The 24,682-nt window shown below is 47.7% G+C and overlaps 1 protein-coding gene across 1 annotated transcript in view; it reads right to left on the bottom strand.

Annotated features, from left to right (window-relative positions):
- The window catches only part of CDCP1 (CUB domain containing protein 1), a 59,794-nt gene that overhangs the window by 4,504 nt on the left and 30,608 nt on the right, over positions 1-24,682 (bottom strand). Inside the window, exons 3-8 of the mRNA XM_069560891.1 lie at positions 19,216-19,581; positions 17,618-17,986; positions 10,247-10,468; positions 8,819-9,199; positions 4,059-4,424; positions 1,683-1,770 (exon numbers count right to left, since the gene is read on the bottom strand). Of these exons, the coding sequence (XP_069416992.1) occupies positions 1,683-1,770; positions 4,059-4,424; positions 8,819-9,199; positions 10,247-10,468; positions 17,618-17,986; positions 19,216-19,581 (1,792 nt within the window). The remainder of the gene's footprint in view (positions 1-1,682; positions 1,771-4,058; positions 4,425-8,818; positions 9,200-10,246; positions 10,469-17,617; positions 17,987-19,215; positions 19,582-24,682) is intronic.

Raw genomic sequence — 24,682 nt, 5'->3', positions numbered from 1 at the left:
ACCCCAGCCTGAAGTCCTGTAATGATGCACCTCCCCTGTGCTCCCACAGCGCCGTTCTTGTCCCCACTATGCTCTTCTGTCCCCTGTGCATCCCCAGCACCTCATTTGGTTCCTAAGGCCCAGAAGACCCTCAGGAAATACATGCTTTAAAAAAAAAATTTTTTTTTTTACTTGGCTGTGCCAGGTCTTCGTTGCAGCACACGGAATCTTTAACTGTGGCATGTGGGATCTAGGTCCCTGATTAGGGATCGAACCCGGGGACCCTGCATTGGGAGCGTGGTCTTAGCTACTGGACCACCAGGGAAGTCCCAGGAAATACGTGCTTAAGGAACAAGTTCAACGGCACTGTCTGCCCTTCTCCCTTACAGAACCTGTGTTTCCTCCCACCCTAACTTGGGGATGGAGGAGCCTTATGTAAATCTGCCAGCCAGTAGCCTCCCCCACAGCAAGGAGGGGGCTGGGGATTCTCAGGCCGGGACTGGGGCACTTTAGGGATGGAGGCAATTGCGGGCCCCTCCCCTCCCCACCCAATTCCCTCCTGAGCAGGAAGCTGGCTCTCAGTATTAATAACACACTTTCCCATCTAGGTTGAACATACCATGCACCCCAGATGGGAAAGTTTCCTGAGAGAAACCATACGATGATGTGTCATTAAAAGAAGTCTTTTCCCCTCATGCAAGACATGTGCAATCCCATTTCGCTGAGGAGACATCTCCCCTGGACCTGCCGGCCAGTCCTCACCAGCAGAGACATTTCTAGACAGTCTCACTGATGATCAGCAATTTCAACTGTTTGTTCATGGACTCAGTTAATTAAAAAAAAATTTTTTTTTAGTCTTTTTGCTAAGGAAAATAGACACACACCCCCACTGTCCCTGCCACCCATGACTTTAATCAGAAATATGAGCAGAATTGATGAACTCTAGTAGCAGCATGGACTAAGGTCAACCTCTAAAAGGGTCAACCCTGTCCTCTCATAAAAAAGAAGCTGTCATCCTGAGGGGGTGGAAGGTGAGACTTGAGTCAGTTAACTGGCTCTTCCTGTCTCTTGCCCACAGGGCTGGCTTTCTGGTACTCGTCTGGAGGCCAACAAACAAGCATAAGCAGACAGTTTGTTTAAAAAACTGGAGGAGAACAAGCTGGGCAGCGTGCATGTGTACCTCAAGGTGACGGCGGAGCAGGTTCACAGGCCTGGTCCGGCAGGGCTTACGTGAGCTTTTTCTGCCAACATCACCCCCATGAGGACCGCAGTCTAATGAGCAGACAGTAAATGATTCACAGGGAGCTAGTGCTGAGGCAGCTGCCTAAAAACTGCAGGCTAAAATGTCACATGTGTGTTTTCTTTTTCTTTTCTGCTAGGTAGGGGATTTCTGCACCAACCCCAACCCCCAAGCATAATTCACATCTGGCACTATCGTTTATTTTCCTTTTTTGGCCATGACAGACAGCTTGTGGTATCTTAGTTCCCTGACCGGGGATCAAACCTGTGCCCGAGGTAGTGAAAGCTCGGAATCCTAACTGTTCGACTTCCAGGGAATTCCCCCCCGGCAATAGTATTTAAGATTGATCTTTGGGGGGGACAATCGAAAGCAAGGGGAAAAAGTCAGTAATTAATGACAGCTCTGGGTTGTGTGATATAAGAAGGTGTCAGCTCAGGAGAAGAGTTTGAGAAATTCCACCTACTTCTTTTTCACGAAGCATATGATGAATCCGAGGGCAAACAGCAGTAAGGCGCCACCTCCTACCACTGCAAGGACGATGACAGTCAGGTCTGTGAGCAGAGACACAAGGGAGAGAGATGAGGAGACGTGGGGTTAGTTTAGCCTGGTGACGAACTTCAGTAGACAGTCTTCAAAGATGGCCGCCATCCATTCCTTCCCTCCCCATAGGCCTATGCCGCTCCTCTCACATTCAGGGAAATCTGCTTCCTTTCCTCTTGAATATGAGCTGAGCTGGTGTGCGCCTAACCTTTTAGAAATGTGGAAGCGTCTTGTGTTTCCTGAGGAAAATCCAGCTACCGTGTAAGAAGTCTGACTATGCTGAGACCACCATGCTGTGAGGAAGCTCAAGCGGCCATGTTGAGACTCCAGGAGGGAAAAAAAAAACCCCACGGGTCCCACCTCAGCCTTGAAAGTGAACAAAGGTGAACCATCCCAGCCCACTCCCCGCAGCTGTTCAGGGCATCTGCCGGAGGCTCCCAATATCTTAGAACAGAGATGAGCCACCTGCTGTACCCTGTCTGAATTCCTGACCCATGCCTGCATGCTGAGTCGCTTCAGTCATGTCTGACTCTTTGCGATCTTAGGGACTGTAGCCCGTCAGGCTCCTCTGTCCATGGGATTTCCCAAGCAAGAGTACTGGAGTGGGCTGCTATGCCCTCCTCTGGGGTGTCTTCCAGACCCGTAATGGAACCCGTGTCTCTTACTTCTCCTGCCCTGGAAGATGGATTCTTTACCAGTAGTGCCACCTGGGAGGTCCTCCTGACCCCTGGAGCGTGGGTGTAAAAAAAAGGTGACCATCTAAGCCGTTAAATCCTGGGGTAGTTTTATGCAGTGAGTTGGGGGACCTACCAGATCTACTCCAAAGGCTACTCCTGGCCTATCCCAGCTGTGCTCCCCCAATCCTCTGCCCGAGTTGGAGGAGAGAAGAGTGTAGAAGAAAGCAGGGAGTCAGAAGTCAGAGGAGGAGTGAGGAGAGGGTTGTCTCATGTGTGCTGTCCTCCTACAGTTGTACAAAGGAGGAAGAAAAGAAGGCAGAGAGAGAGCCCCGCACCAAACTGGGATTTAGACTTTCTGGCTTGCTCAACAAGAAAACAAGAGGTGAGACTGAGAGAGAAACAGGGCTAGAAATAAATGACAGAAAATGAATGGAAGAGAAGAAAAAAACCCAGGAGCTAATCTGAGAATGTGGGCGAGCTTTTCACACGTGGTTTCCGGTCCCTGTCGATTCTCCTGCTGCTGACCACCTGTGTGGCCTGGGTGGTCACAATCTATCCACCAGGGACGATACACAATCTATCTGACCATCAAAAAAGAGAAGGGGTCAGGGAACAAATCTCCATGGTTCCAACACTCTGGGATGCTCTGTGACTATTTTGGAATAAAGTGCAAACATGGCCCCAGCACAGATTACCTCAAACCCTCCAGTGGATGCTGCCACTCTGGGCATAAAAGCAAAATCCTCATCGTGGCTCTGCGGCTCACGACCAAGGGCCTTCAAGGATTCTGATGTTTCACTGGACTAAATAAAAAGTGCTGGTGTCATGCATCTGTGTCCCACTTTTCAGGTTCTCACATTTGAGTCACCAACTCTGAAAGCCCAGTGAAAATTTTACAGGGTAGTTACAGTCATCTGTTCTCTACAGAAGGAAGATGAGGAAGCTCAGAGGGCAAAAGAGACTTTCTCTATGTCAGAAAGAGATCAGTAGTAGATTGACTACAAAAAATGCCCTAATTCTCCCCTCTGCCCGAACCATGTCCTTTAGGTGTGATTCTGCAGCTCCTCCCACCAAAAGGTGGAGCCTACCTGTCCTCCCCTTGAATCTGGGTTGACCAAACCAATGCTGTCACAGGGATTGGGTATGAGTTTCTAATCTGAAGCATCAGGCGACCTAGCATGCCTCCCCCAGCCTCTCCTGCATCTCTCTGGCTTTGCCATGAGAGGGGCCCAGGTTGGAGGGTAAGAATCCACATGGAGGAGAGCCAAGGAATCCCAGTTGTCTCTGCTGATCTTGTCTGGGCCCCAGAATGTGAGCATGTTTGGTCAAGACTGACAAAATTCTCTAGCCCACCTGCAGCTGCCCACAGGGGCTTGAGTGAATGAATCTGATAAGCCCAGCTCAGACCAGAAATGCCCAGCCAACATGTGAGCGATTACAAACAGCTGTTTTTAAACCACTGCATTCTGGAGTGGTTTGTTACTCAGAGTTACTGATTCAATAGCTAACTGATACATGGACAGCCAGGGCTCAAATCCATGCTTTCTGACTTGCTTTCCAGGCTTGCTCCCGACTCTTCAGCCACCAATTTCATGTTCATCACTACCCCTAAAAGACCTTACCCGTGGTCCTTGGGGTAAGCGAGACCCAGAAAAGCAGGTCTAGCTGCTTCCCACTCATGGGGCTGCAGTTGGAGATGTTGACCCAGAAGCTGTGATAGCGGAAGCTTGGCTTGGGCAGCACCTCCTCCTCCAGGCTGAAGATCTCCTCGGCATGGGCCCGCTGCTCTTGGATGATCATGAATGCACGCCCGGTTTGGCAGACCACACCTGTTCGCTCTTTGAGGAAGGTCAGGCAAGCCACCTGGTTGCGGGGCACGCTGATGTTCCAAGACACCGAGGCGAGGGACGGCAGGCCCCGGTCCCAGTTAGGGGTCCGCAGGTAGATCTTGTTTTTCGTGTCTGGGGTCACTGTGAAGACACTTTCTTCTGCAGGAAAGGGAAGAGAATCCACTCAGAGGTTGTTTCACTCAATCACGATGGAGAGAACACAGGACTTCCTTGGTGCTACAGTGGATAAGAATCTGCCTGCCAAAGCAAGGGACATGGGTTCTATTCCTAGTCCGGGAAGATTCCACATGACTCAGAGCGACTAAGCGCCACGCTACTGAACCCATGTGCTGCAACTGCTGAAGCCCGAGCTTCCATAGCCTGTGCTCCGCAACAAGAGAAGCCACCTCAATGAGAAGCCCGAGCACCCCAACAGAGAGTAGCCCCTGCACACCACAACTAGAGGAAGCCCACAGGCAGCAACGAAGACTCAGTGCAACCAAAAATAAATAAAATAAATCATTTTTAAAGAAGATGGAGAGAACAGGAAGGTGGAGGAGTCCAGACCACAGAGCATCCCGCCATGACAGAGAAGCTCTGGATCAGCACTGGCCAGGAGAGTGGTCACAGCCACAGGTGTCTGTTGCAAGACTTGGAAAGTACTTGGTGTGACTGAGGAACTGAGTTTTTAACTTCATTTACTATTAATTTAAATTTAAACTGCCACCTGTGGTCTGTGGCTACCATATTGGTCAGCAAAAGAATAGTCTTCAAGTAGGTTCTCAGGCCTTTGGAGAAAACCAACCAAACATAAAACAGGCCAGTTTGCCAAACTGGTGGTTATCTCAGGTTCTTTTCAGAAATGCCCTCAGGACTTTCCTGGTGGTCAAGTGGTTAAGAATCACCTTCTAATGCAAGGGACGAAGGTTTGATTCCTGGTTGGGGAACTAAAATCCCACATGCCACATGGTATGGCCAGAAAAGTTAAAAATAGAAAGAAAGAAATATGCCCTCAATGGAGCTAACATTCATCTCATGCTCTGCACCATGGTGGGACTGGTATATACTGATTTATATTTTGGAGATTTAGAAAACTTCAGGTTCTGGGAGGAATTCTAGAATGGCAAAGCTGAAAGGGTCTCTAATCCACTCCTTACCTTCGGGTAAAGATAAAACCCCAACCCTCCACACTGAGGGTGGTGTGTCTTATTTTCAAAGACTCCCCAGAAGGAGTTTCTCTGGTAACCTAGATACCAGACAGCCTGGACTGACCTTAATCTCACCGGCCAAAGATTCATCTCCCTCCCACTCATGGCTCTGAGAACAAAACTATGGAGTAAACCCTGAATTAAACTCTCAGTCAATTTAAAAATGAACTGAAAACTTTGTAACAGTGACTGTGAATTTCAAAATCAGCCATATACACTGATGAACATAGATGCAAAAATCCTCAACAAAATTCTAGCAATCAGAATCCAACAACACATTAAAACGATCATACACCATGACCAAATGGGCTTTATCCCAGGGATGCAAGGCTCCTTCAATATCCGCAAATCAATCAATGTAATTCACTACATTAACAAATTGAAAAGTAGAAGCCATATGATTATCTCAACAGATCAGAGAAAGCCTTTGACAAAATTCAACATCCATTTACGATAAAAACTCTCCAGAAAGCAGGAATAGAAGGAACATACCTCAATGTAATAAGAGCTATTTATGACAAACCCACAGCAAACATTATCCTCAATGATGAAACATTGAAAGCATTTCCCCTAAAGTCAGGAACAAGACAAGGGTGCCCACTTTCACTGCCACTATTCAACATAGTTCTGGAAGTTTTGGCCACAGCAATCAGAGCAGAAAAAGAAATAAAAGGAATCCAAACTGGAAAAGAAGAAGTAAAACCCTCACTGTTTGGAGGTGACATGATCCTCTACATAGAAAACCCTAAAGACTCCACCAGAAAATAACTAGAGCTAATCAATGAATATAGTAAAGTTGCAGGATATAAAATTAACACACAGAAATCCCTTGCATTCCTATACACTAATAATGAGAAAGTAGAAAAAGAAATTAAGGAAACAATTCCATTCACCATTGCAATGAAAAGAATAAAATTCTTAGGAATATATCTACCTAAAGAAACTAAAGACCTATATATAGAAAACTATAAAACACTGATGAAAGAAATCAAAGAGGACACTAATAGATGGAGAAATATACCATGTTCATGGATCGGAAGAATCAATATAGTGAAAATGAGTATACTACCCAAGCAATTTACAGATTCAGTGCAATCCCTGTCAAGCTACCAGCGGTATTTTTCACAGAGCTAGAACAAATAATTTCACCATTTGTATGGAAATACAAAAAACCTCAAATAGCCAAAGCAATCTTGAGGAAGCAGAATGGAACCTGCAGGAATCAACCTGCCTGACTTCAAGCTCTACTACAAAGCCACAGTCATCAAGACAGTATGGTACTGGCACAAAGACAGAAATATAGATCAATGGAACAAAATAGAAAGCCCAGAGATAAATCCAAACACCTATGGACACCTTATCTTCGACAAAGGAGGCAAGAATATACAATGAATTAAAGACAATCTCTTTAATAAGTGGTGCTGGGAAAACTGGTCAACTACTTGAAAAGAATGAAACTAGAACACTTTCTAACACCATACACAAAAATAAACTCAAAATGGATGAAAGATCTAAATGTAAGACCAGAAACTATAAAACTCCTAGAGGAGAACATAGGCAAAACACTCTCCGACATAAATCACAGCAGGATCCTCTATGATCCACCTCCCTGAATACTGGAAATAAAAGCAAAAATAAACAATGGGATCTAATTAAAATTAGAAACTTCTGCACAACAAAGGAAACTATAAGCAAGGTGAAAAGACAGCCTTCTGAATGGGAGAAAATAATAGCAAATGAAGCAACTGACAAACAACTAATCTCAAAAATATACAAGCAACTTACGCAGCCCAATTCCAGAAAAATAAATGACCCAATCAAAAAATGGGCCAAAGAACCAAATAGACATTTCTCCAAAGAAGACATACCGATGGCTAACAAACACAGGAAAAGATGCTCAACATCACTCATTATCAGAGAAATGCAAATCAAGACCACAATGAGGTACCATTTCACGCCAGTCAGAATGGCGGCAATCAAAAAGTCTATAAGCAATAAATGCTGGAGAGGGTGTGGAGAAAAGGGAACCCTCTTACACTGTTGGTGGGAATGCAAACTAGTACAGCCACTATGGAGAACAGTGTGGAGATTCCTTCAAAAACTGGAAATAGAACTTCCATACGACCCAGCAATCCCACTGCTAGGCATGCACACCGAGGAAACCAGAATTGAAAGAGACATGTGTACCCCAATGTTCATCACACCACTGTTTGTAATAGCCAGGACATGGAAGCAACCTAGATGTCCATCAGCAGACGAATGGATAAGAAAGCTGTGGTACATATACACAATGGAGTATTACTCAGCCGTTAAAAAGAATACATTTGAATCAGTTCTAATGAGGTGGATGAAAATGGAGCCGATTATACAGAGTAAAGTAAGCCAGAAAGAAAAACACCAATACAGTATACTAACACACAATATATGGAATTTAGAAAGATGGTAATGATAACCCTGTAGGCGAGACAGCAAAAGAGACCCAGATGTATAGAACAGTCTTTTGGATTCTGTGGGAGAGGGCGAGGGTGGGATGATTTGGGAGAATGGCATTGAAACATGTATACTATCATGTAAGAAACAAATCACCAGTCTAGGTTCGTTATAGGATACAGGATGCTTGGGGCTGGTGCACTGGGATGACCCAGAGAGATGATATGGGGAGGGTGGTGGGAGGGGGATTCAGGATTGGGAACTCATGTACACCTGTGGCGGATTCACGTCAATGTATGGCAAAACCAATACAGTGTTGTAAAGTAAAAAACATAAAGAGCAAAAAAAACCCCCAACAAAATCAGCCATATAGAGTTCATCCATTGTGACTGATTTAAACCTCATTTACTGCCTGAGAAGATCATGCACTGGCCTCCCAGGAGGGCTCTGCTCCCCAATGCAAGAGCTCCAAAGATTCATCTCTCTCCCCATTTTCCTTCCTGTGTCCTCTGAACCACATTCTGAATTGTCAAAGCAGAATCATAAGCATGTCTGCATAAGGATTTTTATGTTACCACCTCAAGAATCCAGGACTTAAGACTATAGTTAGTTCTCATTTATGCCCTGCCTGCTTCCAAAAAAGGCTCGAGAGCTGATTATTTGTTCTGCTGCCTACCAACCATCACCTCTGATTGTCAGAGAGCGATGTCAGAGACTTATCTCTAACTCCTGGAATTGTCTACACTAATGGTAAAATCAGGATTAGGATTCCTCATCTTGCGAGAGGAATAGCCCACTCAGGTACCCCTTTCTCTTCTAATCGGCAATTAAGTTGATCACAAAAGCAAAATGAATTCTCCAACGAGAAAGGCTAAGGGAGCATGGAGATGGGGAGAGAGTGAAAGACACCCTTACCTTTGAAGTGGGGGATAAAGGACACAGTCAGGTCCTGCTTAGCGCTCTCTTGTTGGAAGTTGGGGGCAAAGGTGCGGAGGGTCACCGAGATGTTCTCCTTCACCTGGATCTGCTCGATGGACCCTCCAGAGCAGAAGGAGCCGAAGTAAAGGTTCTGGCCCGGCACGGCGCTGGCCACCAGGTAGCTGAAGCTGGTGTTGCAGACTCTCTCGTGCGTGTGCTGCTGCAGCTTCTGGGCTGGCACCAGCGCCAGGCTGAGCCTGTCCTTGGGCACCAGCAGCTTCCAGGTGAAGTCGTGCAGCTGCACGGGCAGCTGGAAGATGAACTGTGGCAGCTGGAGCGAGTAGCGCATCCTGTGGCAGTACCGGGGGTCCAAACAGCCTGTGAAAGAGGGGCGGGTGGTACTCGGCTGGGAGGAGGCCGGAAACGCATAGTGGTACCTGGCTGGGAGGAGACTGGATGTGCACAGTGGTACCCAGCTGGGAGGAAACCCGAAGCGCATCCTCTCCAGCTCTCAAGTTAGCCCGAGGCTTTCTCGCTATTCCCTTTGGTCTCTTCCTTCATTCCTTCCTCCCTGGTGCTCCTTTCCTAGCTCACCTCCTGCTCTCGCTTTCTTACTCTCCACTAAACTGGCAGACCACCTTCTGGGAAGGAGTCAGAGTTGAAAACTTCTCTTCTTGTTTGCTGCCAGTTCTCATCTCTAAGACAACCTATATCTTAGATGCCAAGTGCCACATGGGCCAAGAGTGGATTTTTTTCCAGCACGCAGCCCTACTGCCTAGTGTCCCTGTCTGTGGGGAAGCACTTCTGCTTAGTGATTAGAGCAGGGAGTGGAGCTGGGGAGATCTCAGCTGGCATATCAACTCTGCTGCTTCCTATCAGGGTGGCCTTGGGCTAGCTGCTTTGCCTCTCCTGGACCCAGCTAATGCCTCAGTGGAGACCCTAAGAGCATCCATGTGAGAGATGATGGTTGCCCAGGAGGGAGGTGCCTCTTGGTTTTGCTGCTCTCCATTGACGGAACATTTCTTACATGACGAGCACATGTCTGGCATGGCTAGTAACTAAAGGGGTTAAAAAAATGGAAGAAGCCAAAGTTTTTGACCTCAAGACTTGCTCTTATGCAAGAGGAGAAAAGCAGGCAGTGAGAGTGGACGCAGGGGCCGTGCAGATGGGGGAGGTTAGGGAAGGCTACAAGGACTTCAAAAGAGGGAGACTGGAGGCTGGGCAGAGGAGACGTGAGCATGGACATGGGGGACGCTACCCGCTTCTGAAGGAAGCATGTCCCCACTGAGGCTGCTGGTCCTGAAAGGAGGTGTGTCTCTACCTCACTCTGTGCTTCCTGGTTGCCCTTGCTCACCCTGCCCTGCTGGTGATCAGATTATTTACAACCCACCCCGCGGACCCCACTGAGACAGGGCAGGATCGTACTTATGGTTTTCTCAGCGTTGATCCACAGGCGTGTGAGATCATCACAGAGGAAGGAGATACTGTGTTTGGAGCCAGCTGTCAGGGTGAGGTTGGTGCTGCAGGTCCGAGAGTTCAGGCACACGAAGCAGCCGGGGACAAACTCGCGTTTCAGTTTGCTGAGCCGTGGCTCGATGGACAGCGACATGGTTCGCTCCTTACTCAAGTCAACCACGTAGGTTTTATCTGGAACCACAAGTACAAAACAGGCGTGAAGAACGGTCAGGACCAACCTCGTGTGAAGGCAAAAATGAGCAAAGAACCTCTCATGGCTGGGGAATGCTGGGAAGTTTGTTTATTAGTAAGAGAACATTATGATAGCTTGAAACAAAATTTTAAAAGAAAATGAGCAGACTGCATTTCTACCCTCTCACGGAAGTACTTCATTTCTTCAAATTCATTTTAGTCCTTGTTCATCCACAGGCATATTATAGTGTATATAAAATTGTATACTCAGCTTTTACTTTATTATTTTATACAGATATATCTACTTTACTATACAGTTTTCATACTCACTAATCTTTTAAAATATTCATTAAATCTTAGTCAACCAAGTGAGATGTAGCATCACCTATTTAAATATTCTTCTACTATGAACAGTAATTAACAACCGTCGGTATTAGTGCAGGGAGAGAGGATTCATAGAAGGATAGAATCACAGATATAACTTAGTCTCTAATACATGCTACATTTCAAATAAGCGACAAAAAGATGAACTATTTCATAGGCTGGGCCAAAAGAATGGTGTCTCCCAGGAGTAAAAGAGTAACGTTACACTGGTGCCTCAGAGCAGTCACCAAAATAAAAACAAAGAGATTATCTTTTTAAATGTAGAATAAACACAAATTATAAAAGCAAAAAAAAGATTAAAATGTCTATCTGGTTTAGGTACCATAAATAATGCTTGAAGGACAAAGCACACACTGGGAGAAAATATTTGTAACAGAATGACTGAGGAGTTCACAGGACAGGAAATATAAATGTCCAAATATCTAAAATGCGAAGGGTTCTTAACATCACTTGTAATCCTTCTTGTAATAAGAGAAAAGCAAATTAAAATCAAATATAGTGGGACTTCCCTGGTGGTCCAGTGGTTAAGACTCCAGGCTCCTAATGCAGGGGGCCCGGGTTCAATCCCTGGTCAGGCAACTAAATTCCACACGCTGTAACTAAGGATTCTGCACGTGTCAGCAAAGACCCCACATACCGCAGCTAAGACCATGTGGCGCAGCCAAAAAAAAAGTATAGTATAAAAATAAAAACTCTTCACCCCTATAAATCTAGCCATGGGGATATATGCCCACATTTGTACACCAGTGGAATAATACTGGAATAGCTAAACAGACCATGAAACGCATGAATGGAATATTACACAGCAGTTAAAAAGATGTAGTATGAGGCAAAATAGCAAGTTGTAGAACCATATTTAGACTGTGACATTATTTGATTGTAAAATCTCTATGTAAAATGAAATAGCTGTTTCTACATGTACATACTTACATACATTTGCATTTAACATTTAAATGAAGAGAAAAACATTTGGCGAGAAATATAACAAACTCATAATTGTGTTTATGGGCCTCCCTGATGACTCAGATGGTAAAGAATCTGTCTGCAATGCAGGAGACCTGGGTCCCATCCCTGAGCTTGGAAGATCCCCTGGAGGAGGACATGGCAACCCATGCCAGTATTGTTGCCTGGAGAATCCCACGGACAGAAGAGCCTGGCGGGCTACACTCCATGGGGTCACAAAGCGTTGGACACGACTGAGCAACTAAGCACACACATAATTGCAGTTACCCTGGGAGGGGGGCCTGGAAGTAGGGACAATACAGATTGTCAAGGAGATTTTAGCTTTGTCTGTGATGTTTGAATTTTTAGAGCAGGAGTTACCCAACAAAAAATAAAAACAAAGCCAACATTTAGTTAAGGGCGCCAGGTGGCTTCTGGTGGTTATGAAAGCTGAAAAAGAAGTAGTGTAACTGCTTCCGCAACCAGTGTTTACCCAGATGGGTCACTGGAAGCATGTGATATACAATGCTGGAAACTCACGTCCCTTTACCTTATTTGAATCATGATAACTTGGAAACCCACAGGACTTGAAGATACACTTAGTCTGTTAGTATTTTCAGAGTAAGTAAATGTATCTTCCAGAAGGTAGAAAATGTTAGTTGCTCAGTCGTGTCCAGCTCTTTGTGACCCCGTGGACTGTAGCCTGCCAGGCTCCCCTGTCCTTCACTATCTCCCAGAGTTTGTTCAAATTCATGTCTGTTGAGTTGGTGCTTGGTGGAGATTAATTGTGAATCAAGCTCTCCGATAATCTCAGACATGGTTAAGCTGCAGGTTTTGGGCAATGTAGGCTATCTGTGCTCACACATCTGGTCACAGCTGGCTAGATCAGTCATTCCTCGAGTCCGGGGCAGCTTGTACATTACTGTCTTAAGACACAGGATGCTTGTGGTCAAGCCGTGGAAAGATAATCTCTGCAGGAGCTGTCTGGGTCTAGTGTGAGCCTAGTTGATATTTTCAGCAAAGTACAGAGGTTGAGAAAAGGGCTTTGGGGGGCAGTCAGGCTCAGTGGAGTACCTTTCTGCTGCCCACATTCATTAAGTTGGGGTTTTTTTTGGCAGTCTGAGCCGACTGTAGTTGGGTCCTACTGGATGGATGGGTGATAAGGGTCTGGGTGCCTCTGACAGCTGCCTCTTCTGCCCTTGCCGAGGCTCTGCCTTTGCAAGGTGGCTGTGACAGCCGCCCCGTGTGGCCTGAGAAGGTCTCCCAGCTCTGCCCCTGCTCTGGCTCTACTTCTCTCGCCCGTGTCTAACTTCCCTGCAGCCGCGCTCTTGGTGCCGCCACTGTATGCCACCCTTGCCCCTTCTGAGGCGCGGTGCCTTTGGAGCATGCATCTGGGTCTTGAACCACTTTGGATAAAAAGGGGCCTCCTGAGAGTTGTGAAACAGGGTTTATGGAGGGCCTGGAATGTGCTGGCTATTGCTGAGAGTGGGAAGATGGAGGAATAAGACAAGATGCCTGATGGGGTCTTTAGCAGGACCCAGACATGGACAGATGGATGATTAGATGGATGATCAGGACATGGTTTGTGATGAGTGCAAACCATTTTAATGGGGGCTCCTGGTGTGGTGGTCTGGGCATTTGCTTCCTTCTGCTGGGACAAAGCAAAGTCAAGGCTCTTGAAGTCCCCCTCACCCACAACCTCTAGCTCTTTTCTCATCCCCAAAATTAAGAAAGAGCAGAGGGACTTCCCTAGCGGTCTGATGGTTAAGACCCGCTGCTTTCAATGCAGAGGGTGTAGGTTCAAGCCCTGGTCAGGAAATTAAGATTCCACATGCCACCAGGCGCAGCCAAAACAAGTAAATTTAAAAAAAGCAAAGAGCTTAAACAGCACATATGTGTTTCTTTCCTGTGGCCATGAGGGGCACATCCTGTCTGGGGCCTCCTGGGCAGCTTGAGAAGGGCCAGGCTCTGTCACGAGTCTCCTCTTGGTACCCTGCCCCTCAAGCCTGAGGCACGCTCCCTGCTCTGAACCCCGTTACATGCCCCTGAAACTGCTTCTGGGGGGCTTCCAGGTGGGTGAACACGTGGAGATTTGGGAAGAGGGCCTGGAAGCTCTGCCCTCCTTCCCACACACCCATGCTTCTCTTCCATCTGGCTGTTTCGAAGTTAGCACGCAAGTGTGCTAAGTCACTTCGGTTATGTCCGACTTTTGCCATCCCGTGGACTGTAGCCCGCCAGGCTGCTCTGTCCATGGGATTCTCCAGGCAAGAATACTGGAGTGGGCTGTCATGCCCTGCTGCAGGGGATCTTTCTGACCCAGTGATCTTCCTGACCCAGGGATCAAACTCCTGTCTCTTGGGTCTCCTGCATTGGGAGGCAGATTCTTTACCACTGCGCCACCTGGGAGGCCCTCTTCATTGCCTAGGAGAAGGTATATGTCGGGAGATCAAAAACCCCAGCGTGGACACAATGGGAGGCTCCAGCATGGCTGAAGTTATTGGCAATCTGTAAGAGTTTATCACAGATATGAACTGGCCAACCGTGGGTACAGAACAACCACAAGCGTGGAATAACCAGCTCCTAGCACCGAACAGCCAGCCACAAGCTGGGTATAGCTGACCACCAGCACTCAGGGAAGGATGGAGATGATGACCCCTCTGCCAATACAAGCACAGAGACAGTGCCAAGGTGGGGAAGACAGCCAAGTGGGTAGAGATGCCAGCCAAAATTTCCTCTGAAACTTCTTATCATCTGTGCAAGAAAGTGAGAAACAAGACCAACGGCATTTGTTACCACCAGCTGACGCCGAGAGGGCATGAAAATGACAGAGAGAATTGGCTGGAGCCGAACCAAGAGACCTGGCCCTGAAGACTTCCGCCCGGCCCAGTGATGCACATCGTCCCGGGGGTCCTGGGCCCCTACAGTGATCTGCTGCAGCCCCAGAGGAGCCTGTGGAGAAACGGCCACCCACACGGTGACCACACGTTACACCAACAGGGCACAAAGACTGCAATTATTAAAATCAACAAGACATGAAAAGAAAATAGAAGAAACTCCTCTGGGAAGGGACCACCAGCATCCTACAAATCTCGTCTGCCTTCTGGATTGCCAGCTAACCTCTAAGGACAAGTGTGTGTCTTGTTCAACTCCACCTCCCTTCCCTGACCTGGCACCTGGCAGGATAACATTCAGACAGTGCTTACGACCTGCCAGGCAGTGCCACCTCACTGCATTTTCACAGCACCCCTACGAGGGCAGGCCTATTAGCTCCACTGGAAGATGAACGGAGTCACACAGGAGTGAAGTGACTTGCCTGGGCTCACACAGTGAGTAGGGGAGCCAGGATTTTAACTTCTCGGAGGCCAACTCCAGAGTGAGTGCCCTTGACTGCCAGGCTATGCTGCCTGCAAGACAAGCTGTCCACACATATTTATAGAACCTGACAGACGTGTAAGTGCACAGGGCTGGCTGCCTTGCACAATGTCCTGAAATGTAGGGTCCATGTTGGGTTTCAAAGATGGAGATGTCCAGAAACTCAGAGCTCTCAGGGCACCCAGCCTCGACTAATGTTATCTCTAAAGATAGTTCTGCTGGACACCCCTGATAGTACAGTGGGTAAGAGTTCATCTGCCTACGGAGTTGACACGGGTGTGATTCCGGGTCTGGGAAGATCCCACATACCTCAGGGCAACTAAATCCATGAGCCCCAACTGCTAAGCCTGTGTCTAGGGCCCAGGAGCCGCAACTCTGAGGCCTGCATGCCCTACAGCCCGTGCTCCAAACAGACGCCACCACAGTGAGAAGCCCACACACCGCAACGAAGAGCAGCCCCCACTCACCGCAACTAGAGGAAAGCCCGCCCAAAGCAATGAAGATCCAGCGCAATCAAAAATAATCCAATCAAATAAAAAAGATACTTCTGCCAGCCAGGTTCACTCAGTAGTCGAGAAAAATGCAAACCCTGCTTGATGTAAAGCCTTGATGCTGCTAAACACATCTAAATTGCAATTAACCACTATTTACCTCAAAACTAAAGCTGTATCCTTCTTGATGCTGGTAATAGCATGCTTAACAATTTGATCAAATGTAGCTTTCAACCCAGCTGATGTTTCAGAAAACAGAATTCATCAGTAGCACTTCACTATGACCGAGATGGTAAACAAATCCCTCCGTCTTCTACAACTCAAACTCAGTCCATTCCTGATTCCTCCGATGGCTGTTTTCAACATTCTGCTAACACTGACGACAGTGGAGTCATCAGTGGACACTCACACACGTATATATAACATTATGCCTTGTACACGGTTCTTGTGAATGACAAGGAATCTTGGGCCAAGATATGATGGAACTGAGGCTTCTCCAGGAGCCAGGCTCCAAGTGGGTGCTGAGCGGGCACTCCCAAGACGGCATCAGATGGCCAAATCTGGGAGTGGATCCTGTGTGATCATTTGGCAGATATTTACCAGGCCTGCTGGTCCACACTCCCACTTATTTTCTCTGCCTGTTTCTGCCTACTTCCCGAAGCAAATACTGATAAAGATAAGGATGAGAAGCAGCCCGTGGGCAGGATCCATCCTTAGCACATGTCACAGAGGTCCTGGTTCAAGGCCCCCTGTCACAACCCACAAACTCCAGCTCATAGACAACCCCCGGGAAGAGCCCCGGGGGCTCATCCTGTACCTTTTTCTCAATATCCACACCACTCCCCTCCTGTGAGGCAAGGGAACCCATGGAGCAAGTATTATGGAAGTGCTTGCTGTCAGGGGCTGACCTCGTACTGATCCAAGGGTAGGGGCTCTGTGAGAGTGCACTCGTCAGAGCTGGGGCCTCCTCCAATGCTGTGCCCTGGGCACGTCGCCTCGCTGTAGTTTTGGCCCTAACAACCCTTCTTGAGGTTCACGGCATCTCAGTAAATGTGTGTGGAATGATACGCAACCTCACTGTCACAGAATCTGGGGTTCTGTGTGGTCCAGAAGCACAGGCTGCAGGTTCTGAGCGTGCTCTGCTCCTGGCAAGCTGCGTGATGTTGGCCTAGTGTCAGAAGCTCCCCGAACCTTCTGGTTTGTCATCAATAAATGAAGATAACTCTTGGGACTTGCCTGCAGGTAAAGCAGGTAAGAACCCGTCTGCCAATGCGAGGGACACAGGCTCGATCCCTCTTCCGGAAAGAGCTTGTGTGTCACTACTCGTGTGCAACCACTGAAGCCCGTGCACCTGGAGCCTACGCTCCGCAACAAGAGACGCCCTCACAGTGAGAAGCCCGTGCACCGCGACGGAGGGCAGCTCCCAGTCGCTGAAACCCAGCGGCGAAGACCCGCGCAGTCAAAACACACAAACAATTTCAAGAAACAAATGAAGGCAACCCCTGTCTCCCTTACAAGACTACAATAAGGATTAGTTGGGACCACCTGAGTGGTGTGCCTAGGGCAGGACTTGGCACGCAAAGTATGTGTCCATGGTATGGGGCATTCAGCCAATAAAAGTGTTAATAGCACTGCTCACAGTGATGGTGATGTCCTGATTTACCGGAGGGTCAGTCAAGACACAGCTCTAGAGCGTAACCTTCCACTGTCTTCATTAAAAACAACTCAGCACCCTGAACGCAGGATCGTCTTAGCTTATTGCGCTGAAATGGAGGTATGCTCCGCGTTCACCCAGTGACCTGGTGTCACTAGCAACGCACTTCCTGAAAGTCCTACAGGGTCCAGAGTCCAAGTGTGACTGACTTACAGACGGGAAGTAGGAAGGAATCTCGCCCCAGGCAAGAGATTCCAGGAAGGAACAAAGGAGGAGGGAGGGGGAAGGAAGGTGGGGCTCACTTACTGCTATCATTCTGCGGATGCTGGACGGAAACGTGAAACTGCAGCCGGAGGATGCCTGGATTCTGGGCATCCTGGTCACAGCCCTGCAGAGAGAGGTTGAAGTTCCCGGCCATGTTCCCGGGCTGCTGGTCCTCCAGCTTGAACACCTCGGGGTTGGTGGTGGAGCCTGGAATGTAGTACTCCACTCGCTCCTCCTTCTTCACGCAGTTGGAGACGTTGAACTGGAGGAAGGAGACGCTGGCCCGCAGAGGCGCGGGGATGACGAACTGCCACGTCATGAGCTCGTCCTCGGGGAAGCCGGCCGGGTAGTTGGCGGACATCAGAGTGGCCGAGCCCTCACCCTCGAACACAGACTCGATGATGCAGAGGCCTGTGGGGGTGGAACCCAAATGAGAGACTAGGAGGTGATTACACTCTGCCTTGGTCATTCGTGGCTGGAGGGACCGCGGTTAGAGAAGAGGTGAAAGGGCAAGGTCTCAGATCCTGAGCATTGGGTCTGGATATGGCATGTTTATACTCAAGGTAGAGGAGATCAAACCAGTTAGTCTTAAAGGAAATCAACCCTGAAGATTCACTGTGAGGACTGAGGCTGAAGCTGAAGCTCCAGTACTTTGGTCACCTTTCATTGAAAAAGACCCTGATGCTGGGAAAGATGGAGGGCAGGAAAAGAAGAGGATGAGATGGTTGGATGGCATCACTCACTCGATGGACATGAGTTTGAGCAAACTCTGGGAGATAGTGATGGATAGGGAAGCCTGGTGTGCTACAGTCCATGGAGTCGCAAAGAGTCGGACACAACTAAGCGATTGAACAAGACTGAGAATGAGGCTACATCAGCATGTGTGAGTAAATGTTTAATAACCAGCCCAGCAGGGGAAAACAATAAAGCCCTGATTTGTAGTGTCTGCCCACTTCCTTGGTGTAAAGACTCCCACTGTTGCAGTTTCCAAACTGCCAAAAGGAGATGGATGAAGATGGAGGTGGGAGGTGATGGAGAGCCTCTCCCATAACATAGGATTTTTACCGTACAGATCCAATCGGCATATCCACCCTCAGAGCACAGAGAAGAGTAAACTGCAGTAACTAAGCAGGGATGAGCTTCAAGTTCGTATTACCTTTGCTCCTAAACGAATTTATCTAGTTATAAGTTTATAGAGTTTTAATTATTGCTCTGTTTACTACCAGCTCACGAAATTCCAAAACACTTAGCAATTGGCACTCAGAGCTGCGGTGAGCCAGCATTGGCACACCGCCACCAATATAATTCGAGAAAATATTAAAGAGACGGAAGACAGGACAAAGACATGAGAAGCAGAGCCTCAGAGTGGTAGGTCTGCGCAGCCAGTCCCGTTCTACTTCTTGAAGACAAGTCTCACATACCAAGGACAAAGGACAGAGTCGCCACCTGGTCTGTGTAACAGAGAAGGGTGGGCTCTCACCAGGCGGCCCTCGTGCTCACAGAAGAGTGGGATGTGCTTTAAGGGGTCATATGGAATCACAAAACTGCCGCCATCAGACTGTTTCTGATTGAGAGCTAGGCTGATTTTGTAGGTTTCAACCTCAACCACTAGTTGGGGAGACGGGGGTGGGCAAGCTCACGTTTTATCGACGAGCGGTTTGCGATGCTGAAGCCAGAGACGTTTCTCTTGTGGAACCACGGCAGGTCCAAAGCCAGGTTCACTCCCTCTTGCATCTTGATCCGGGACACAGTGCCGTTGCCGCAGAAGGTTCCGATCTTGACCATCGTGCTGGCGTCGACGCGGCCACTGATACGGTGAGTGACTCCATCCCGGCAGTCCTCCAACGGCCCAATCTGCCTCAGGCGTGACAGGGAGAACTGCAGCTCGAGACTGACATTCTTGCTCGCTTTGATGTCCCAGATGAAGGTTCTGTTGAGTGTGGGCAACACCGACGTGGAAGGCTGAAGATGAACCTCGCCAAAGGGACACTGGCCTGACACGCAGTCTGAAACAGTCACAAAACGGTCTGGTCACAAACGCTACTGGGCCCCTCACTGCCCCACCTATTCAGCCCCTGGAATGCAGGGGTCCCCAACCTTTGGGATCTAACGCCTGATGGTCTGAGGTGGCGCTGATTTGGTAATAGTAGAAATATTCATGTTGTGTAGCAGAAAAAAATAAGACCCTGACACTGGGAAAGATTGAGGGCAGGAGGAGAAGGGGGCGGCAGAAGATGAGATGGTTGGATGGCATCACTGACTCAATGGACATGAGTTTGAGCAAATCCGGGGAGTCGGTAAAGGATAGGGAAGGATGCCCAGCATGCAGCCTGGCACGCCACAGTCCATGGGGTTGCAAAGAGCCATACACAGCTGAGCGACTGAACAACAACCGGCAGAAACCAACACAGCACTACAGAGCAATCATTCTCCAATTAAAAACAAATAATTGTTTGAGAAAGGTAAAAAATAATTAAAATAAAGGCTACAAAAATAATAGGAGTAAAGTGAAAGTGAAGTCGCTCAGTCGTGTCCGACTCTTTGTGACCCTGTGGACTGTAGGCTCCTCCGTCCATGGGATTCTCCAGGCAAGAATACTGGAGTGGGTTGCCATTTCCTTCTCCAGGGGATCTTCCCAACCCAGGGATCAAACCCAGGTCTCCTGCATTGCAGGCAGACGCTTTACCACCTGAGCCACCAGGGAAGCCTGCTGTAAGAAGTAAGGTGCACAATAAATGCAATGCCCTTGAATCATCCCCGAACCATCCCCCGCCGCGCCCCCGCTGCACCTCCCATCTCCTGGCTACCTGAATGCTGCCTGCCAATCGCTCAGGAGTGTGTCCCTCTCTGGGGAAGTGCCTTGGCTGGAGGGAACTGCTTTGGGGCAGAAAAGCCTGAGAGATTTCCCTGCCCCCTGACTCGCATCCCCGCAGAGGGTGGCAGCCCAGAGATCTTCAGTCGTGTCCGACTCTCTGTGACCCTATGAACCACAGCTCACCAGGCTCCCCTGTGCATGGGATTCTCCAGACAGGAACACTGGAGTGGGTTGCCATTCCCTCCTCCAGGGGATCTTCCCGACCCAGGGATCGAACTTGTGTTTCCTGCGTTAGCAGGTGCGTTATCACAGGGCCACAGGGGAAGCCCCAGTCACCACCAGCCTGACCCTCTGCCCCTTTTCACATGACCCAGCCCAGCAATTGCCACTCAAGCTCCAGTTCAGCCTGCAGCTAAAACCACAAGTACCCCTCACTTTACTCATTTTATCCTGTTTTCCTCACTTCTTCACACGTTTCTTCCGACAGGAACTCTCCTTTTTTTTAAGAGGTTTTTTTTTTTTTTGACCTTTTTTTTTTTTAAGTCTTTATTGAATTTGTTACAATATTGCTTGTTTTATGTTATGGTTTTTTTTTTTTTTTTTTTTTTGCTGAGAGGCATGTGGGACCTTAGCTCTCCGACCAGGGCTCAAACCTGTACCCTCTGCACCGGAAAGCGAAGCCTTAACCACTAGACCGCTAGGAGAGTTCCTCCCCCAAGGAAACTCTCTTGATACAGACTTAAAGACAAGAATCCCCATGTCAGGCTCTGCTTCCAGTGGACCAGACCAAAGTCACCTCCTAACTACATGTCTCCCCCACTTTTTGCAAGTTCGCTTTATACCACTTCACTTTTATGAAAGACTTACATTAGTACATGTTTCCACGAACCAAAATAAATCCAAAGAGAATTTTTACTTTTATGAAAAACGGTGGAAAGCGTGAACAGCGTCTGCTGTTTATTTTGCAGGGAGCCATTAGAGGCAGTGCATACCTCAAGAGTGGGCATTGCTCTCTCTCCCTGGAATGAGACTCAGCCTCTCAGCAACAAGCCGTCACAGCTCTGCACTGTATCTGTGAGCATCTGTGCTTTATTTCAAATTACTTTGTGCCTCCATTAGCAAAATATGTCCTGTGGTAATTGCTGCTTCGATTTACACCATTCCAGCTTGTGAAAAAAGTGTCATAGGAACTGCTTTTGAAGAGCAGGGGAAACCAGCATTGTTTTCCAGATTAAGTTAGTGGAGTCCAGCTTGTGGCTCCATTCTCAGCCCCCCAGAGAGGGGGCCTTTGCAGTGGGGCTTGTGCTTTGGGATGTTCTACCTCCTTGATCCGGAAAGTCATGATTTCGTAATTTTTCAGGCATTGCGCCTAGCTTTACCCTTTAAAACTGGTTTCCCATCGGTGCAGTCATCAGCAGATGGAGTATGCCCTGAGTATACAAGCCCTTAATGGCTGGAACCCAGAGGCCAGGTCATCTTCTTGCCTCCTGGCTTTACTGCTGGTACGTTATTACCACTGCTGTTGAATCTTTTCCCCTAAGGCTAATGTCTAATCCTTTGATGTACTTTGTTTCCTAAACCTTTTTAAAACAAAGGGAGAATTTTCAGTGAGGTGGATTTAACTAGAATCTGTCTTACAGAGTAAGTGAGAAAGAGAAAAACAAATATCGTATATTAACACATATATATGGAATCTAAAAAAATGGTACTGATGAACCTACGTGCAGGACAGCAAATAGAGACGCCGTCAGAATAGAGAGGGAGGGACAGGAAGGCCTGACGTGCTGCAGTCCATGGGGTCGCAGAGAGTCAGACGCGACTGAGTGACTGAACAACGATAGAGGTGCAGACACAGAGAATGGACTGGCGGGCACAGCGGGGGAAGGAGAAGGTGGATGAACTGAAAGAGGGGCATTGACAGACGTTGTGCAAGACACATAGCTCGTGGGAAGCTGCTGTAGAGCACAGGGGGCGCAGCTCCGTGCTCTGTGATGACCTAGAGGGGTGGGAGGGAGGCTCAAGAGGGAGGGGATATAAGTATACCTATGGCTGATTCACGCTGTTGCATGCAGAAACTAACATGGTAAAGCAATCATACTCCAACTGAAGAGAAATTAAAAAGAAACAAAAGAAAACAAAGGGAGAAACGTTATCTCAGGGAGGCAGTAAGGAAAAGCAGGCAGTGTGGCTTTTGTGGTCTCCAGCGCAGGGAATCTGAAAGGTGCAAAGCGCTCTGGCCACTGTAATAATAATCTGCAAGTCTTTTATTGCTGCTCCAGGGGACTATGTGAAACTACTGCCAACTCGAAAAGGATTTATGGGAGAATTTCAAAGCTGTCAAGGACCTCTGAGGCCAGCACATCAAGCCTCTCACTTTTTGCAAAGAGCCCTGGGGTCCGGGTGGCTTGTGTGGCGCTCACAGCACACACGCTCCCAGGACCAAAGCCCAGACTGTTGTTTGTTGACTTGCACTCTTGCCAGTCCCCTGCACTGCTCGAGTGATAAAGCAAGGTTAGATAACGAGGTGACAAATGCAGGTAAAATCAGGTTTTTTGTGTAGGTAAAAATAGTATCAACATTTTGGAGCTCACAGAAACTCTACTGTTTGTATTCAGCCAGGGCTACCTTTCAGCTACACCTCCCATGTGGCTCGGAGTGGCTCCTACTGGCTTCCGTGTTCTTACGTGATCACTTAGCCCAACTAAGGCAATGATTTCTGACTTAATTCCATAACAAGTACCTGGAGCAAAAAAGCTCCATCTCTCAGCCACAGCCCTGCCACTAGTCATGTGACCCTGCAGCTGTCAGGTTGTGTGGACATTTTTTAATGTGTTGCTAAGAGCTTAGTTTTCAGAATGGACACACAAGTTCAGTTCAGTTCAGTTCAGTGGCTCAGTAGTGTCCGACTCTTTGCAACCCCATGGACTGCAGCACGCCAGCCCTCCCTGTCCATCACCAACTCCCGGAGTCCACCCAAACTCATGTCCATTGAGTCAGTGATGCCATCCAGCCATCTCATCCTCTGTCGTCCCCTTCTCCTCCTGCCCTCAATCTTTCTCAGCATCAGGGTCTTTTCAAATGAGTCAGCTCTTCGCATCAGGTGGCGAAAGTATTGGAGTTTCAGCTTCAACATCAGTCCTTCCAATGAACACCCAGGATTGATTTCCTTTAGGATGGACTGGTTGGATCTGCTTGCAGTCCAAGGGACTCTCAAGAGTCTTCTCCAACACCACAGTTCAAAAGCATCAATTCTTCGGCGCTCAGCTTTCTTCACCATCCAACTCTCACATCCATACATGACCACCGGAAAAACCATAGCTTTGACTAGATGGACCTTTGTTGGCAAAGTAATGTCTCTGCTTTTCATTATGCTGTCTAGGTTGGTCATAACTTTCCTTCCAAGGAGTAAGCGTCTTTTAATTTCATGGCTGCAATCACCATCTGCAGTGATTTTGGAGGCTCCAAGTCTTCAGTTCCCCATCCAATGTAAAAAGGTTTACATAATTCAAATGATTCCTTATCCAGAGGATGGAGAAGCGTCATTTCTGTTGTGATTCACACCTCAGTTCCCCTGCACAGACTTCTACTTTTATTAGCTTTAATGGAGTCAGTCGAGAAGGGATGACATTGTAAATCGGTTATATCTAATATAAAATAAAAGTTAAGCTTCTTTTTTTAAAAAGGAGGGATGACAGCAGAGGGGCTAAACATTGAAACTTTCAGAATGTTTATTCAGAAAGGTTTTTAAAAACCAGAGGTAAGCAGAACACTGAACTTGATTCCAGTGTGTAGATTTATAATTCTAAAAATGTTATTTTCATATCATTTTCAAAAACTACGAGCATGGGTCTTTATTATTCGGGAAACTGTGTGAGATGAGTCTCATGAGATGTGTCTTGTGAGATATGATTATGGTATCTTTTTCCTTTTTGCAAGATGGCAGTCATTTTCTTGACTTAACTGATTATAAAAGTAATGCCTGCTTGTAAAAAAATGACAGTATGGAGGAACAGAAAGAAGACCATGGATGTCAGCTGTTCCCCTCCCCTTCTCACTAGAGAAATGATATAAGGATAGCATTTTGGTGTTTAATCCTCCAGACTTGAGGCTCTGTATGATTCTGTGTATTTAATAAAGCGAAATTAAACTATACAAGGGCTTCCTTGTATAGTTTAGTGAGAAAGAATCTGCCTTTCAAGCAGGAGACATGGGTTCGATCCCTGGTTTGGGAAGATCCCCTGGAATAGGAAGTGGCAACCCACTCCAGTATTCTAGCCTGGAAAATCCCATGG

The sequence above is a fragment of the Ovis canadensis genome, chromosome 19 (genome assembly GCF_042477335.2).
Source record: "Ovis canadensis isolate MfBH-ARS-UI-01 breed Bighorn chromosome 19, ARS-UI_OviCan_v2, whole genome shotgun sequence".
Taxonomy (NCBI): Eukaryota; Metazoa; Chordata; class Mammalia; order Artiodactyla; family Bovidae; genus Ovis; species Ovis canadensis.
Note: the sequence above shows the minus strand (reverse complement) of the source record. Positions and strands in the feature narration are given on the sequence as shown.